Source organism: Schistocerca nitens, chromosome 1 (assembly GCF_023898315.1).
Source record: "Schistocerca nitens isolate TAMUIC-IGC-003100 chromosome 1, iqSchNite1.1, whole genome shotgun sequence".
In the NCBI taxonomy this organism is placed as follows: domain Eukaryota; kingdom Metazoa; phylum Arthropoda; class Insecta; order Orthoptera; family Acrididae; genus Schistocerca; species Schistocerca nitens.
Genome location: NC_064614.1, coordinates 408,762,701 through 408,778,707, shown reverse-complemented (window position 1 = coordinate 408,778,707; position 16,007 = coordinate 408,762,701). Strand labels below are relative to the sequence as shown.

The 16,007-nt window shown below is 39.6% G+C and overlaps 1 protein-coding gene across 1 annotated transcript in view; it reads right to left on the bottom strand.

The window, feature by feature from the left end:
- LOC126249687 (lissencephaly-1 homolog) overlaps nucleotides 1-16,007 on the bottom strand; it is a 202,622-nt gene that overhangs the window by 105,503 nt on the left and 81,112 nt on the right. Inside the window, exon 2 of the mRNA XM_049951368.1 lies at nucleotides 2,387-2,494. Within this exon, the coding sequence (XP_049807325.1) occupies nucleotides 2,387-2,424 (38 nt within the window). The 5' untranslated portion in view covers nucleotides 2,425-2,494. The remainder of the gene's footprint in view (nucleotides 1-2,386; nucleotides 2,495-16,007) is intronic.

Genomic DNA, 16,007 nt, shown 5'->3' with positions numbered 1-16,007 from the left:
TAAGTAAAAAGATGGGGTATACGCATTTCGCCAATCAGAGAGAGAGAGAGAGAGAGAGAGAGAGAGAGAGAGAGAGAGAGAGAGATACAGCGTCAGGACCAAGAAGATAACAATGATGAAGACCTATTGTTCGAGGCATCTAAATACGCCACAGGTGCCACAAGTTGATCATTCAGATCTTACCACTGTTTGAGAAATGTAAAAGATTAAGTACATGCAGCAATGTGAATAAAGAAGTAAAATGATTTATTATTTGTTAGTGTTCTTACCTTATTAACGTCACTATCATCAACCTTTCAACTAAAACAGGTCACTGGAAATTAGTTGAATTTGATGGCAGAACATGTTTTATAGCGTCGACGATATAATCAAAAGTTGTGGGTAACATTCGAGCATACTCCTTGAATAGCAAAAGGTCGACATTTCAGTTCTTCATACAAATGGTGAAATTCTCCATGAATATGCTTTTCGAAATATAGTTTCATTTCTTTGTTTTAGACAAGATTTCTTCAGTATTTGATACTTGAGATACGAGTTTTCCATCAAAAATGTCTTTCTTCTGTCCATAATGAATGCAGTGTACTGAAAAGCAAGTGTGCTGACACCAGAATAACGCGTCTGCTCCCTCAACTATTCACGACTGAGAGCTGCAGGCTACTTGCCGATGGCGCGCTCAGGCAACGCGCTCGGCACCCGCGCCCTCTAATAAAAATACTCCAGCATCTTTCCCCGTTCTGTGGTGAGATATGGCTTGTTTCACCTTTAAAAACCAATTTCAATATGTCGGCTACATTTTATACGCAGGAACATATCACCTAAAATTAACCAAATGTAATGTAGCCAGCGACCACATTTTTCACTGTAAACACTCTAAATCTGATACGATAGCTCACTTAGAAATTGATTATCACAATGACTACGACAAATATCGAAAAAATTGACACTTCATCAAACTGCGATATGATACTGTAAGATAAGGAAAAATCAGTTCTTTGTAACAATTAGTTTTCTTATACTCAAATGAGAAGTATTATATAGTGAAGAAAACTTCCAAAACCGAAAAAAGCGTTTTTTTTTAATTTTTTAAAGGAAAAGGAGAATCTCTAAAACTAACTATAGGAGTTGATGTAGCTTTGCTTCATTACCATACAGTATTTTTTTACTCCAAGAAAATCGCAAAACACTTTTCCTCGTGAACTGTTAATCAACCGCCGCGTAGCTGACAATTCACGTAGCTTCACAATACGTCGCTCGTCTGTTCACGCGGACCGGCAGCGCGCCGCGTTCGCGTTTACCGCTCACGTAGGACGTGGTGTAAGAGGCTACCAAGACTGCTTCCGGAAGTGGAAACGGCGTTGGGAGTAGTGTATCAGTTGTGAAGGAGAATATTTCGAAGGAGACCATGCACAATAAGTAAACGGTTAAGTGTAGAAAAATTTTGTTGACAAAGTTCCGGAATTTTTTTGGATAGACATCGTGTCTTACTCATCCAAACTCTTTGATATTTTATTATACCTCATCCTATCACGCGCTAGCTAAAGTGCCACACATATAATGTAAATTAACGAAAAAGGAGAGACGGTGCGCATTTATGGCTTCTGCGATGGTAGTGCTAGTGGTGCTGCTGCTGCTGCTGCCGCCGCCACCGCCGTCAAAGAATGCCGTCGGTGCTTTCAGAAACGTCGAAACCCTGATCGTGGAGTGTATTAGGGTTTTGAGCACATTGCGTGAAACATATTCTTCCCGTTTTTCTTTTAACAGGTATTGGAATAACCTGTGCTGAAACAGCAACCCGTTGTTGAAGTGGTGCACCGTTAGTTCTACTGTTAACACTCCGCTGCAGAATGAAAATCGCATTCTGGAAGCAATATACGTAAAAAACCCACACAATCTACATTTAAATGTATTCTATCTCTGAAACCATTCGGTATACAGCGTATGTCCATACGAAGCCTTTTGCTTCCAATTATCTTCGTGTCATATCCCTGAATATTGGCCTCCCTCCTGGGACACATTGCAGACTGTGAAAGCATTTTAGTTACGGCAAATTGACATTACATACAGTGGTTTGCTACATTGGATTCCCTTTCATTGTATCAAGTATCTCAAGAACTGACAACTGTGTGAAATATACAGTGCCTAAGGACAATGCGACTACAACTTCGTTGCTGAGTTTTGAGCCAAAAATCTTCCCCATTTTCTGATAACTAATATTGCTGCAGAGCCCTGAACCTGCGCCTGCGCTATAACGGTAGTTCTCTTTATCTTCTACACAAAATTAAGAAAGTAATTCTCTTCTTTTATCTTCAAAATAAGATTAAGAACTTCACGGAAATTTGAGGTGAGTTGGAAATTTCTTTAAGGTTGATCTGTGTTGTATACTTACAGCTCCTCCCGCTGCCGTTGAGACAACACCATTTTCATGATCCGTAGAGTTTGGGAGCGAGAGCCGGCGAGAAGGCGTTCAATGCGCTTACCACATCATGTGGACGATCTGCAACAGAGACGACGTACAAACCATCAGAGCACCATTATACATCACCAGAACGGCAAACATAGCTGACAGGGTGCTTTTAGAGCACACACTAATCTCTGGTAAGAAACGAGCCCACTTTCAAATAAATTGTGAAATCTACAAGACTACAACAGTACAAGTCAATTACTATCTTACGTCTGTTTCATCGAACACGTATTTGCTCATCGTGCAGTGTGTGGCAGAGAAATTATGCTAAGAGACAAACTTCAACTGAAATCTACACGGATGTAATGCAAACGTGGTCGCCCAAGGTCACAGCTCGTAATTTCTTCTGACCACAGAGGAGTCCTTATATAGCCAGTCCAGGTGCTGTTTCTGCAACTTTGTAAGAAATATCTTCGACAAATATGCCGTATTGGGCATATTCCATAAAATATTTTACAGGCCTACATCCCCTCTCCTCGCTAAATCGTAAATTTCGTTTGCTGTCAATGAACGCTATGTAACTTAAATCGGCAGTAAAAATCCTAGAGTGTGTATCATTAACCTCTGACAAAGGGCAAGCGGTTTTAGGCAGAGCTGAAGCCCCGCCGACATTAGTGTGATCATTTCACGACACACAGTTATCTTCAAGGACGGTATAATTTGTTACCGAAAGGCGCACAACCCACGCTATATTCAGTTTGTTTCTAATAGGAAAAACATAGTACACGAACCTAAATTTTGGTATCATTTAAAAAATTGAGAACTACACTAACAAAACTACTTCGATATGAAAAGAATCATCAAAGTAAATTTGAGGCTAACGCTTTAACAACGCACTTTCTTGATTTCACCCGAAAATTATTCGAAAACGTAATTTTGTGTAATGTAAAGCAACAAGAGAAATGTGGATTAATATGAAGAATCGTGGATGTTTATTGTATATTGACCATAATACCATATTATATGTGGTCTGCTTCAGTGATTGAAGAGTATCCTTTGGTGTTTGTCTTTGTTTCACAATAACATAACAAAATGGTTCAAATGGCTCTGAGCACTATGAGACTTAACATCTGAGGTCATCAGTCCCCTAGAACTTAGAACTACTTAAACCTAACTAACCTAAGGAAATCACACACATCCATGCCCGAGGCAGGATTCGAACCTGCGACTGTAGCAGTCGCGCGGTTCCGGACTGAAGCGCCTAGAACCGCATAACATAGCAAGAACTGGACTTGTTTCTGACAAGAATATGGGGGAGGAGGCGTACTGTTGCTGTAGCGAGACGAACGATGTCTTTCGTAACAGTTTCTTGCTGTAACGGGAGAATCTTTCCCAAATCGTCAGTAAATTAACGAATTAAATGTTGACTGCAGAATATTATCTGGGTCAATCCATATCTAGTGCTCAGCACTGGTTGCCTCATCAACTCAGAAATTTTTTTACATTTGGTGGATGAATTCCGTAATGTTTAGTGGACACAAAAATATTTCCAATTTTTTTACTGTTTATCATTAAAAGACGCCAGCCATTTTTGTTTCAGGCCGCAAGCTTTTTTGCATTTGCTATAGCATTTTTTTAAATATTTCAGCAATGGTCTGCCCTACCTTTCAAATGAAAAACAATTAGTTCAGCACACATTGGCTTATCAATTAAAACCATTATCACCTAGTTGAATGTATTTTGTAATATATTTTAATAGCTGAAAGTTATTGGTATCAAATTAAAAGACCTCAATATTTGAACAGTAGCAGTTTTTCAAAGAAGTGGCAATTTCTCAGCCTTAATATTTTCCGTGCTATGACATTGCTACTTTTGATAGTTTCTCAACGGTGAGAAGTTTACACTAGAAAAGACTACTAAAAAACAGATTTTTGAACTTTTTTCACTTTTTAGCCTGCAGTACCTTTTTGTTAGGGGAACAGAACAAAATTTGAAAAACACTTAATAAACTTTTATGATATCAAACTTTAGTATAAATTTCATGAAAAAATTACAAATGAGTCAAAAACAGGTTTTTTTAACAACTGCAACATTTAGACAAATGGAATGAAGTACATCAATTATATAATATAAACAGATCTACGATTATTTGATATTTTTTACTGAAAATGAGCCAACTAATTACTTTCTTATTATTTATTTTTACTAAGTTGTACACTGAACATCTAAGAAATTTCTTCAGTTTGGGCGTTAGGTTAAAATTTTGCCAAGTCACGGTTGTAATTTCCAGGGGAGGTAGCTTCTTCAGTACATTTGTAACTGGCATTCGAACGTGATCCTTCTCAACTTTTGGTCTTGGTATGTGGTAAAATGTAGCATGCACTTCTTGGTTTTGATAGTCAATATTAGCAACTTCGTCAAACCACCACAGTTCATCGAACACACAATCCACTACGTCTATTCTGAATTGTCAGTGGCACACATTTTCCACACTGATGAACACTATCCGGGGATGATGATGTTAACTTACACTTGAGCAAGTTATGTGACTGGGGTGTATAAGTGCCTTTAATCTTTTGACATGATTACACTCCCCCCCCTCCCCCCCCCCCCCCGACATTAGCGTATAGTACTTCCCCACACTTTGCAAAAACATAGGTAATTTCTTTTACCTGTTCATGGGTATTTAAACATTTCTTGGGGTGTCAAGATCTGGTTCTCATAGGTCTGCAGCCCCCCAGATTTTGTGACCACTCGGTTTGTTGCACGCCCAGCACCAACACACGTCGTGCCATTCTACAGCAAGTCCAAAATCTTTGTGAAAGGGGATATTATTTTTTTGTTTTGTTTTTATACCGGCTTGCATCACCATCAGAGAAGAAAATCAGTTTGTTTCTGGAAGGGTGGTGCTGTTTTATATTGCGTTAATTGCAGTTGAAAAACGTACATTGCTGTGGTGTTGTGTTCAAGGTGGTCATTTATGACAAGAAACTGACACTTCATTTGCTTTTTCTAACAGAACACAAGCGGATAAACTGTGGCCTGTTTGTTTATCTTGTGGTGTCCTTGTACGTCTTGAACAACAAAGGAATAGTTTTCAGAAAAGTCGGCAAGAACTAAGCATTAATCATAAACAGCCAGGTTTTGCTTTTTGTCTTTCATAAATTTGTCTTGAGGTTTGGCAATAAACGCATTTTCAGATTTTCAAGGTCCGTTAACAACTCTTAAAAAAAAAAAAAAAAAAAAAAAAAAATTCACTTCTCGTGGTTTTATGATGGTCAATAATTCCTTTGTCACCCACTGTTTGTATTCTATATTGTCAGGCATAAAACGACTAAAACCTAATAACCTTTAAAACGCCTAAAACCCAACAACCTTTTTGATCGTCGTTTCGTCGATCAAACACGATGCATTTTTCTTTTGTAATGCAGGTAAAATTCCCTGTTCGTTTACTAAATGCCTTGTTAACTAAACATTCTGACACGTTAAAGTTGTTACTAACTTTCGCTCGACTCCAAGAACATGGCTGTAAAATGATAAAATTAAGATTATCCTCTTTGTTTGTAATACGGCGCTGAGTTTTTAGCTTTTCTATCAGATCATCATATTCGGTTGATGAATTTTTAGAACTACCATCTGCTTTAGTAAGAATTTGATCTTGAAATGAAACTTCCAAATTCTTTTTTACCTTCGTTACAACTTTCTAATCTTTGTATTCATGGCAAAAGGCCTTTTTTCTACGCTTAGTTTTTATCATTTACCTAGCAGGGAATACATATAGGATTTCGCAAACTAAATCTACTTTTTTATAATTTCTAGGAAGTCACAAAACCTTTTGTTATAGACACCTTGTTTGTTAAAAGGTGTCGAAACACGACTGGCCAAAAAGATGAAATTGTTACGTATTTCATTTCTGGGCACTTGCACGTTGATTTTAGCTCTGAGTCAACTCTTATGCAAAACAGCACTTTTTCTCTTCACCATGTGAGGGTCCACTTGTACGTGGAGCCTGATTTTGTAATATATTTCACGAAAAATGGCACGAAATGGTTATCACATGTAGAACAGATTGTATCTTTGACATCAATGAACCAAAGATGTTGCCTGAGTGGCAGAATCGATTGTTAAGTAGCGGCGCGCGGAGCGCAGTAGCGGTTGCCGTTGCACTATGTAAAAGGTAGGATGTAAGACACTAAGCTAGTGGCTAGCTGTGAGAATTTGGCTGTTGGCCTATGAACACAGTGTAATACAGTTTTGCAAAGTAATGAAATTTTGTATATTTAGTTTTAAGTATTCAGCAAAGCACTGTTGCTAATTCTAACAGTACCGTCCCTTGAATGTAGGAACCAAGTATTTGCCATCAGATTTAATGTATAGGTTGATTAGGCAAGTAGTGGGGCAAGGGGGCACCAATGCATTTGTTAGTGCTGGCTGCCTACATCAGGGGCAGGTATGCACTCAGGGGCAAACCTACTGTTCTCCTTTGATTGACAGGTCCTTAACCTATTGTTCTGCTAAAAGAATCTTCATTTTGATTGACAGCCACTTAACCTAACCCATTGTTCCTCACCCAGCACCTCTAACCCACTGGTAAATCCCCCCCACCCCTCCCCCAGAAAATGACGAAGTTTAAGTTCCATCAGGACAATAACATACCATGGGTACCTCCACTAACCTAAGAAAATAGCGGGAAAAAAGGGCACTTCGGCTAACTCCACTAACCTAAGTCATCCGACCATCACCTCTTCCTAGGAATTGACTGGAAAAGGGCTCAGCCTGTGATGGCTGGATAGGTTGGACCAAATACTTAACCTATTGTTCTGTTAAGTGGTTTTCCATGTCACCCCATTTCCTTAAACTAGTACCGCCTTTGATACCAAATTAAGTAATTAGTTATGTCCTCCCACCACTTTCTCATACACTTTTCGAATTTCACATGCTTTTGAACACCATTTCTGGCGCATTCTTCGTCACCCACCCCCTTACACGATCGTACTTACACTATCGTACTGCGTTTTACATAAAAATTATGCAAATTAACCTAGTGTTCTACACTTAACCTGCTGTTCTCCAGGTCACCCACTCACCCCCCCCCCCCAAACTATTGTACCGCTAAACCATGTTGATATAAAAAAATTATGCAACTTAATTAAATAGATATTTTTCACATGCATGGGGTGGCTTTTTTTTAATTCGCAGCATCCTATTGCTCGGTGAAATCGATGGAATACAGTTTACACAAAAGATCATTAATAAAAAACACATCCCCCTACTCGACGGCCGACGCCGCCGAGAACAATGTTTGCCCCCAAGTGCATACCTGCCCCCTGATATAGGCAACCTGCACTAACAATGCACTGGTACCCCCTGCCACGCTACTTAGGTATACCCGATTTGAAATTTGTGTGTTTTATAATCCTGATACAAGTTAAATTTTGGAATCTATTTTGTCAAACGAAGTCTTGTAACAATTCAACTGTCTTTAATTACGCCAGTAAGTAAGAATTATAGAACAATTGAGAGGTTCACTGATTTTGAAGTTAATGTAAAATGTTTCATGTTAGATTTTGTGAAGATGAAACTTTATTCCGAATACAAGTTTCAAACTGAAACATCCGGTCTTAACATATCCTGTTATCAGTATCTCATCCGCTACCATGTCGTGTGACATTTGTGTGAAGCTATTTTACGGCCGGCATTGCACTTCGCTGAGCCAAGATTGAATATTTTGTACGCCTACTGTGGAGAGAACAGAATACCAAGATTACATCTGTTGCGACTCAAGAGCTAAGGAAAATTTATTTAATTGTTTATTTGCGTAGGGAATTTTATCAGTTTATTGCACAGGGCCATATAATTCTGTGCTCACGAGACTGAGTAAACTTCAGAGGGATTGATTTCGTTATAGGCATTACGTACTGGTTTTCCAGATTAAGTGGTTTAATTTTTCTTTGGATTACAATAAAACTGATTAAGTACACCAATTGCTCAACAACACAATGCACAGTAAATTTGGATAAGACTTCTTTTTTAAAGAACGCTATAATCATAATCTTCAGGCAAAGTAACGTCTTTAGAAAACACTCCATACACTCTTATGACAAGCTTCGTTAATAAGAACACAGACTCCATTTTTCAACTGCACGCTTCAAGAGCTCATATTTAACTGAGTGCGTGTGGTCATATGTTGGTCATAAGGGAAGACAACACGCAGACTTTTACAGGCTTTTACTAGCCTGCTGAAATGTTCAGCAGAGACTGTATAAACAAATAATCATTTGTCATTATAATCTAAATTGTTTAAATTATATATAATTTACTTGCTTTATTCCATTAGCCTAGGTAGGAAAAATGTTCAAAAACTTATTTTGGACTAGTTTGTAATTTTTTTCATAACTTTCAAATGAATATTAGGTCTTAAGTGCGCCAACCTACTGTTGTCGCTCACATCAGATGTCTTGCCTATTCCACAGGTTGGCTGGTGGGCAATGAACAGGCACAGTAAGTATTACCGACATTGTCTCAAATTTACTGTTAATTCGTACCCTACCGATTTCTGTCACAATAAAGCCTCGAGTCCCTCAAAAGAATCTTTACGAACGGCTATAAAATCTCATTTCTAACGTTCGGGAAGTCAATTTTCACAATAATGAGAAGAAATTTAATATATCCACAAGTTTTGTAAGAGTGAAGTGGTAGAGAGACCAATGCCCTCAAATACTCCTTGAATGCGACCTCTCTTCCTATTTGACGAGGTTAAATCATCTCTGCGTCCTCTGAGTGCAGCAGCTGCCATTCAATTACGTGCTAACAACATCTATAGTATACAACAGCTGCTAGCATTTTATAAACAGAAAGTAGACCTGTAATGGTCGCCAACTACACATAACTGACGCTATTCTTTCAAGACAGCATGGTTATCTCCTTTGTTGAAACTTTTCCCGTAATTTTGTCTTCAGTAATGAAAGAGGGGGGGGGGGTGACTTGGCAACGTTAGTGATCATAAATCGGCGTGCGATATCTAAACGGATTGGTCCTTGTAAGATAGAAAATAACCACATGCAAAATGTAATCCACATTATCGCACATTTTAGACTCCAGAGATCACGATCTGTTGAAACTTTTGTCGACAAACCACCATTCTTCAACAGCCATGTTTACAGAGCACTAACTTGTTTCAGTATCTTTTACTAGTCTCATAGCCGTTGGGCTCATGAGGTTTGTTCGCGAAGCGGTTCCAAGAAAATGACCGCTTTTTCCCTTCGGGTTACACTGGACACTTCGTGAACGTTGCTATTAGAAGAATAATTAATGTTGAGTGGCAAATTCACGTTAAAGCCTAAACTAACTTGTTTGTCTCAAGTCATCAAAAGCACTTTGTCTAAGTATATGATTACTATTCGCGTTACTGAAACTATTCTTACAAAATTTGACAAGACACCGTCACGAATGCTTGCGTGTTACCTCTTTTCCTTGCCTGTGTACACCTGTTACCAACAGCACTAAGTGAACACACTATTGTTGTCTGCCAAAATGCGACATCGTATCCCCGAAAGGTTGACACTAGCGAGCCCCATGCATGGCACAACAGCAGACGATTACTCCAACGAAATGGCCCTTGTAGCCTCGAGGCAGCAACCGCTGCCACTGCCACTGATAAGCGTGTCTGCGCTGTACATGGTATTCTTCGCCACACTGGATGAGTCTCTGTCAAGGACGCTATTTGTTACCTCTACCGTTTACTTTATTCTGCTAAAGATCTTGAAATGGGGCTACCTTCATATTCGTATCTGAAATTGCTTATGTCAACATTCTCTGAACAGGTCAATTTGGCTCGAATTTCTTACTTTCTGGGCTTTATACTGTTATGCCTATATCCAGTTCCAGTAATAAACTGCCCTTTAAAAAATTAATACAAATGAGTTTACTATTTCAGATTAAATTTCACATTGATTTGTCACCAAATTTATATTAGTAACTAAGGGAAGTAAGCAGTTCGTTAATAATCCAACCTTGAAATTTCTTGATATGAATTGTGCAGTCATGTTGCACAACAAATACTTGAAAATCTTACTTCTCCCCGCTTCCGAAAAGCTACTATATATTCATTACGATTAATTAACATGATAGTTCTACTTCAGACCTATCAAAGATACCAATAACAATATTTTATTCAAAGTAATTTGTTACTATTAACTAAAATTAATTTGAATTATTGTACTGTAAAACTCCTTGAGATTGTACATGAAATTAAGTAAACTCTTCCAAATTGCATATCAAAACATGTAGGGCAATATGTGGCCTATTTTTTGATGTAAGTAAAGAAAATCAACTAATGACTTTGAATTGTTATTTTGTAAATCTTACATTTAAGAATGTATTCAACTGTTTAAATTTATATAAAGAAAGTGGCGCATGAGCACGCAGGCAGAGGCAGAGTCAGTAAGGATGTCGTAGACAGTCAGTGAGAATCGGTCACACAAACAGCTTCCTTAAGCCAATAATGCAAGCTCGCTGAGACACTTTGGGATGCTGCCAGACGATCTACCATCTACGAGGGTTGACTGAAAAGTAATGCCTCCACCTTCGTAACTCTTCAACAGTTGACAGCATTGGTGTGCGGCAGGTACTGGCTTGTTCCGTAGTCTCTTTTCAACAGCTCCAGTTGGCGGGAAGCCTTAGCATTGAACGGTTGTTTTGTTACAGTGTAAAATATGGAACCATGCGCAGACCGTCAGTCAATGAGATTTAAGCATGCAGTCATTGAATTCTTGACAGCAGAAGGTGTCATCCCAAATGAGATTCGCCAGAGAAAGAAAGCAGTTTATGGTGATTGTGTTGATGTGAGTACTATGCGTCGTTGGGCGAGTAAGTTTGAAGATGTTGAGGCGGGAACATCTGACGTGCGTGACAGAGTTGGACGTCCTGTGACTTCAACCACCGAGTTTCACAAGCAAAATGTTGACAGACTGATTCAGGACTATCGTCGTATCGCTCAGAGAAATTGCATGCACAATCGGTATTTCACAAGAACGTATGGGCCACCATTATTGCTTTGCTTGGTAAAAACTACACTTCTTCACGTGCCAACACAGCAGAACTCAAGAGACTGAATCTCATGACCTTACGGCATCCTCCATACAGTCCATATTTAGCACCGTCTGACTTCCATCTGTTCCCGATAATGAAAGACAATTTGTTGGGCATCATTACTCTTCTGATGAAGACGTAGAGAGAACTGAGAGACTGGTTGCGGAAACAGAGTGTCTACTTCTTCCGTGACGGCTTCAGAAAACTATTTCATCGTTGGCAGAAATGTATCCAATTGCCTGGTGATTATGTGGAAAAGTGAATTTTGGTAATTAAAAATCACATTTTAAGGATTATTACTGCGTTTGGTTTATTAAAATATTCCCATCCAAACCTAATTAACGAAGGTGGAGGCATTACTTTGCATTCAACCCTCGTATGTATGTGCTATTCAGTCTTAATACAAAACAAGAAAAGTTATATACACTGTTTTATTTCAAAATTAATACATCAGCAAGGACGGGCTCTGGACTTACTGAAGCAACAACCCCCGAGGATATCACTGTTGACTATCTCATCACATGGAGCAGCTAAGTTATTATGTGAGCTTTTATTAACCGTGTTTGAAATTTTCGAGTTTTAACTCTTCTTCGTAATTGTGAATGGTGGAGGCCGTAACTATTAAGTTGCTTCAATGGTATGACTGAGAATTCACTATTACCGCAGTCCAATTATAGACAGACCGAAAAACTATATTTTATTCACACTCAGCAACAGTGGTAATTAAAATGCTTCCCTAATGGACTTTGTAGTGACATTAAAGGACCTTATTTATTAGCGAATACCATATTAAACGTGGAGCTACACATCAAATAACTTTCGTAGTGTTTACCTCTTGTCTCATGAATTAAAAATTTTCCTCGGTGTGCTGAATAAGTCAACGAGGACGCTGAAGGGAACCTTAAATGAGGGACTGGATAGTAGAGAACAAATTTTTGAGTAAGTGCTCTGTGGGCTGCCAAGGAATTCCGTCGTGGACACAAGACCCCAGATACTAGGGCCACGCACTAAGTGGCACGACGGCTCAGTGTTAATCTGATTCCGTGGTCCGCAGCTGTTAATTCACGTGTTTCAGTATTGTTTACCTGGCGGCAACTCTTATTTCCCGATCCGTCACCCGGGGAACCTCGGCTTGAGCTTCAGCGAATCGGTCCAAACGTCAGCCTGCTTCCGGTGTCATGGTACAGGATACAAATAGGGATCTGACTATTCACAACTAATGATTATTACATACCCTTGGAGAGAGGCAGCTGAAATCTAACGCCATAGGATACCGCCAGCTGTTCGACCGAAATCAGACAAATTCTGAAGTTACATCACAGTAGTGGATGTTTGATTCACTCAATAGCTCGAGAAATATTACGATCGAACAGTTTCACCTTCTAGGGAGGACTAGACAGACGATAGTAGAGTTGGTCTTTACGTTTTAGTAGCCAGGGAAAATGCGTGTCACTGAACCCAGAAAAACCGCTGAAGTCGCCAGTACCGCCCAAAACCGCAAGCTCCGCTTGGGCTTCGGCGTTTCAGCGCGACTGGCTAAGTGCCAACGCTCACTTTCGATGCAAAGCTCCGAGATAAACCAAACATTGATTACTTAAAGTGATTGTGTGCATTTGAATATTACAGGCAGGCCTCTCCCCACTGCGTTACTCTCAAATCCCATCCTTTTAAGGATTCTAAATGAGGACCACTTCCGCACAAATATGTTTCAAATTTTTTGAACGATTTTTAATGCACTGATGTGTGTGCCTCTGGTGGCCAGTAAATGAAGTCTCGTAACGTTGCGTCAGTTTGAAAGCTGTAACAATAGCGAAACTAAAATAATGGACCTTGATAAATTAATTTCTGTACAAAGCTAACAGACAGAATCAGCACAGACGGATCTACTTATAATGATGGTGTCAACCTGTATACTGGTTATTATGGTCACTTCACGTTCAAGACAGATCGTGGCATTAATCACTAAGGAACAGAACTAATCAGTCAGCAGGGATGAAGCGTTTTACTCTCTGGTGGAGTATTTGTTGTGTAGGTGGTTTGTGAAAAGTTGAATTTGTATTTTATTTTTGTTGGTGTTCGGTGCACAATGTAGACAGTGTCTAAATACATAGCTGGTAGGTTTGATTACAACTCTGATACGATCAATTTTCCTTTTTGATCCCACAAGTGCTCTCCCTTCACACTATTTACCGCCTTTTCATTTCTCCCAGTGATGATAGAAAAAAAAGTAGGACAGAGTCTGCAGTATCAACAATTACGGAGAGGCTTCGAGTATCTCAGTGAATCATGCTCGGATAGCTCACGCGGAACAGTATTTCCCGTGGAAGGCAAGTGACAGCACATCAGTACTGCTCTAGCTAGCAGTTTCAACTTACAACAGACACTTACCAGATTCGAACAAAACGACGGCCTTTTTGGAAAAAAAAAAACGACATTTTGTCAGTGGAGTGAGTGATTGATTATTTCGTAAAAAATTTTGTTTATTTATAGATGCAATCACATTCTTATGCCACAGTCATAACCGGTTTCGGCCATACAATGACCATCTTCAGATTCTAAAGGCGGCGTACACTGAACACAGGTTGACAACGCATGAACCTGTGTTCAGTGTATGCTGCCTTTAGAATCTGAAGATGGTCATTGTATGGCCGAAACCGGTTATGACTGTCATAAGAAGTGATTGCGTCTATATATAAACAATTTTTTTACAAAACGACAGTCTGAGTGTTCATTGGCTGCCGTAGTTCCATGCTATCGAGAGAGGGGTCAAAGTGAGCAAAACAGTGGAGAGCGAAAGGTTGTTCGTCGAGAGAACAGGATGTGTGTGAGTTTTTGCTTACAGGTGCTGATTAGCTTGTTATACAAATAAGCAAAGGTCTGACCGAAAATCCAAAGTATATTTCCAGTTGTTATGCACAGTTACCTTTAGAATGGACAATTCCAGAAGATATACAATGGACTCGCCAAAAACAGGTTACTCGTAAATTACTGGCATGGTGAAATGAGCGTGTCATTTGCAGTGAGAGCAACTCTTAACTACAGTTCGTAGCGGCTTTCGCCTCTCCGCGTCCCTTTTTCAAGGTATTTAGCTATGGACCACTACTGTACGAAACAGTACAGGCCAATGTCAGTACAGTATGTTTCGAGGTATTTTTACAGAGGAAAAAATTATATCACTGATGTACGCAGTTTTTCAGTATAGTGATCAATTTGCACAGAGGGAGCATCTGATAGCCTACTGTATTTTTCACGATTAAAAATACCTACCCATTGTGCAAGTTCAGGACAGGAATGTTTTGAAGAATACAGCGTGGACTTCCGGCATCCATTTGGCGTTACACACATCAGACGACAATCCTACTAAGCACTTGCAGGTATTCTTGAAATGACAAATCTGTTTGTCCCGTAAATTTCTCCATTATTTACATACCCACACACAATGTTTAACTACACGGTTGGCCATACCACAATATCACTACAGAAATCTCTGTACAATATTAGTACCAAACGAAGTGTTCTATGAGAGACGAAGGACAGTTATACATATGGTATTTTATAAGTATTCAGATTCAGAGGAAGATTAACGTTTAACGTCTCGTCCACGACACATTCACTGAAGACTGAGCTCAGCCACGGATTGGGGAAGAAACTCGATCGCATACTTTCCAAAAGAACAATTCAGATATTTTATCTATTTACGAAAAGTACGTAGAATTTAAATCTGAATTCCTGGATGGACATTTGAGTGTCTCAGTCTCCCCGAATTCGAATCTACTCCGCCTTCTAGGTACGTAGCTCTTATTCTTCAGCTAGATCCGCTGCGTTTTCGGCAATATTAATTTCTCCATTCAAAAAACACTTTGGAGAATCACCGCTTAGTAAAATCATTTTCATATAAAAGATGAAACTCTGTAATAGTGTTCTTATCTAGATAGAATTCACTGCTGAACTCATAAGTTTTTTTACATGTATAAGATGAAAATTTAGCACCTTTTCAACCCGGCGAAGATCCAATTACAGAGCGCTCGAGAATCCAGACACTCGAATAAACCGTCTCGCGCAGATGGCGTGCGTGCAGCGAGGCGCCTGGAATGCAGGTCGGGTCGATGCGGGGGCGGAGCCAGCCAGCAATCCCGAAAGGAATGCGGCACCGCGATCACCGCACGCCGTTAAATCGCGTCTGCGCAACCTGCCGCCTGCTGCCGCTGTTCCGTACTGGCAATGTCTAGCCAGCTTCCCGTCGGAAAGTCTGTTCTATTTCAAGGGGGGTTCAAATACTCTCCCCGCATGTTCTCACCTACGCTGAGCTCTATCGCGATCAGGGTTTCCATCCGTACCTACTAAAATGGCCACCATTTACGTATAAACAAATGAACAAATATACACCGATCTGAAGTTGAATTTGACAGCCGCTGTGTTGGAAAGAAGGTGTTCGTTTGGTCACGAAGGACTGTCTAATCCGGCGTGTCACAAGAAAGGGATGTCATCATGTTTTGTACTTGCCGTCTGCTTGACA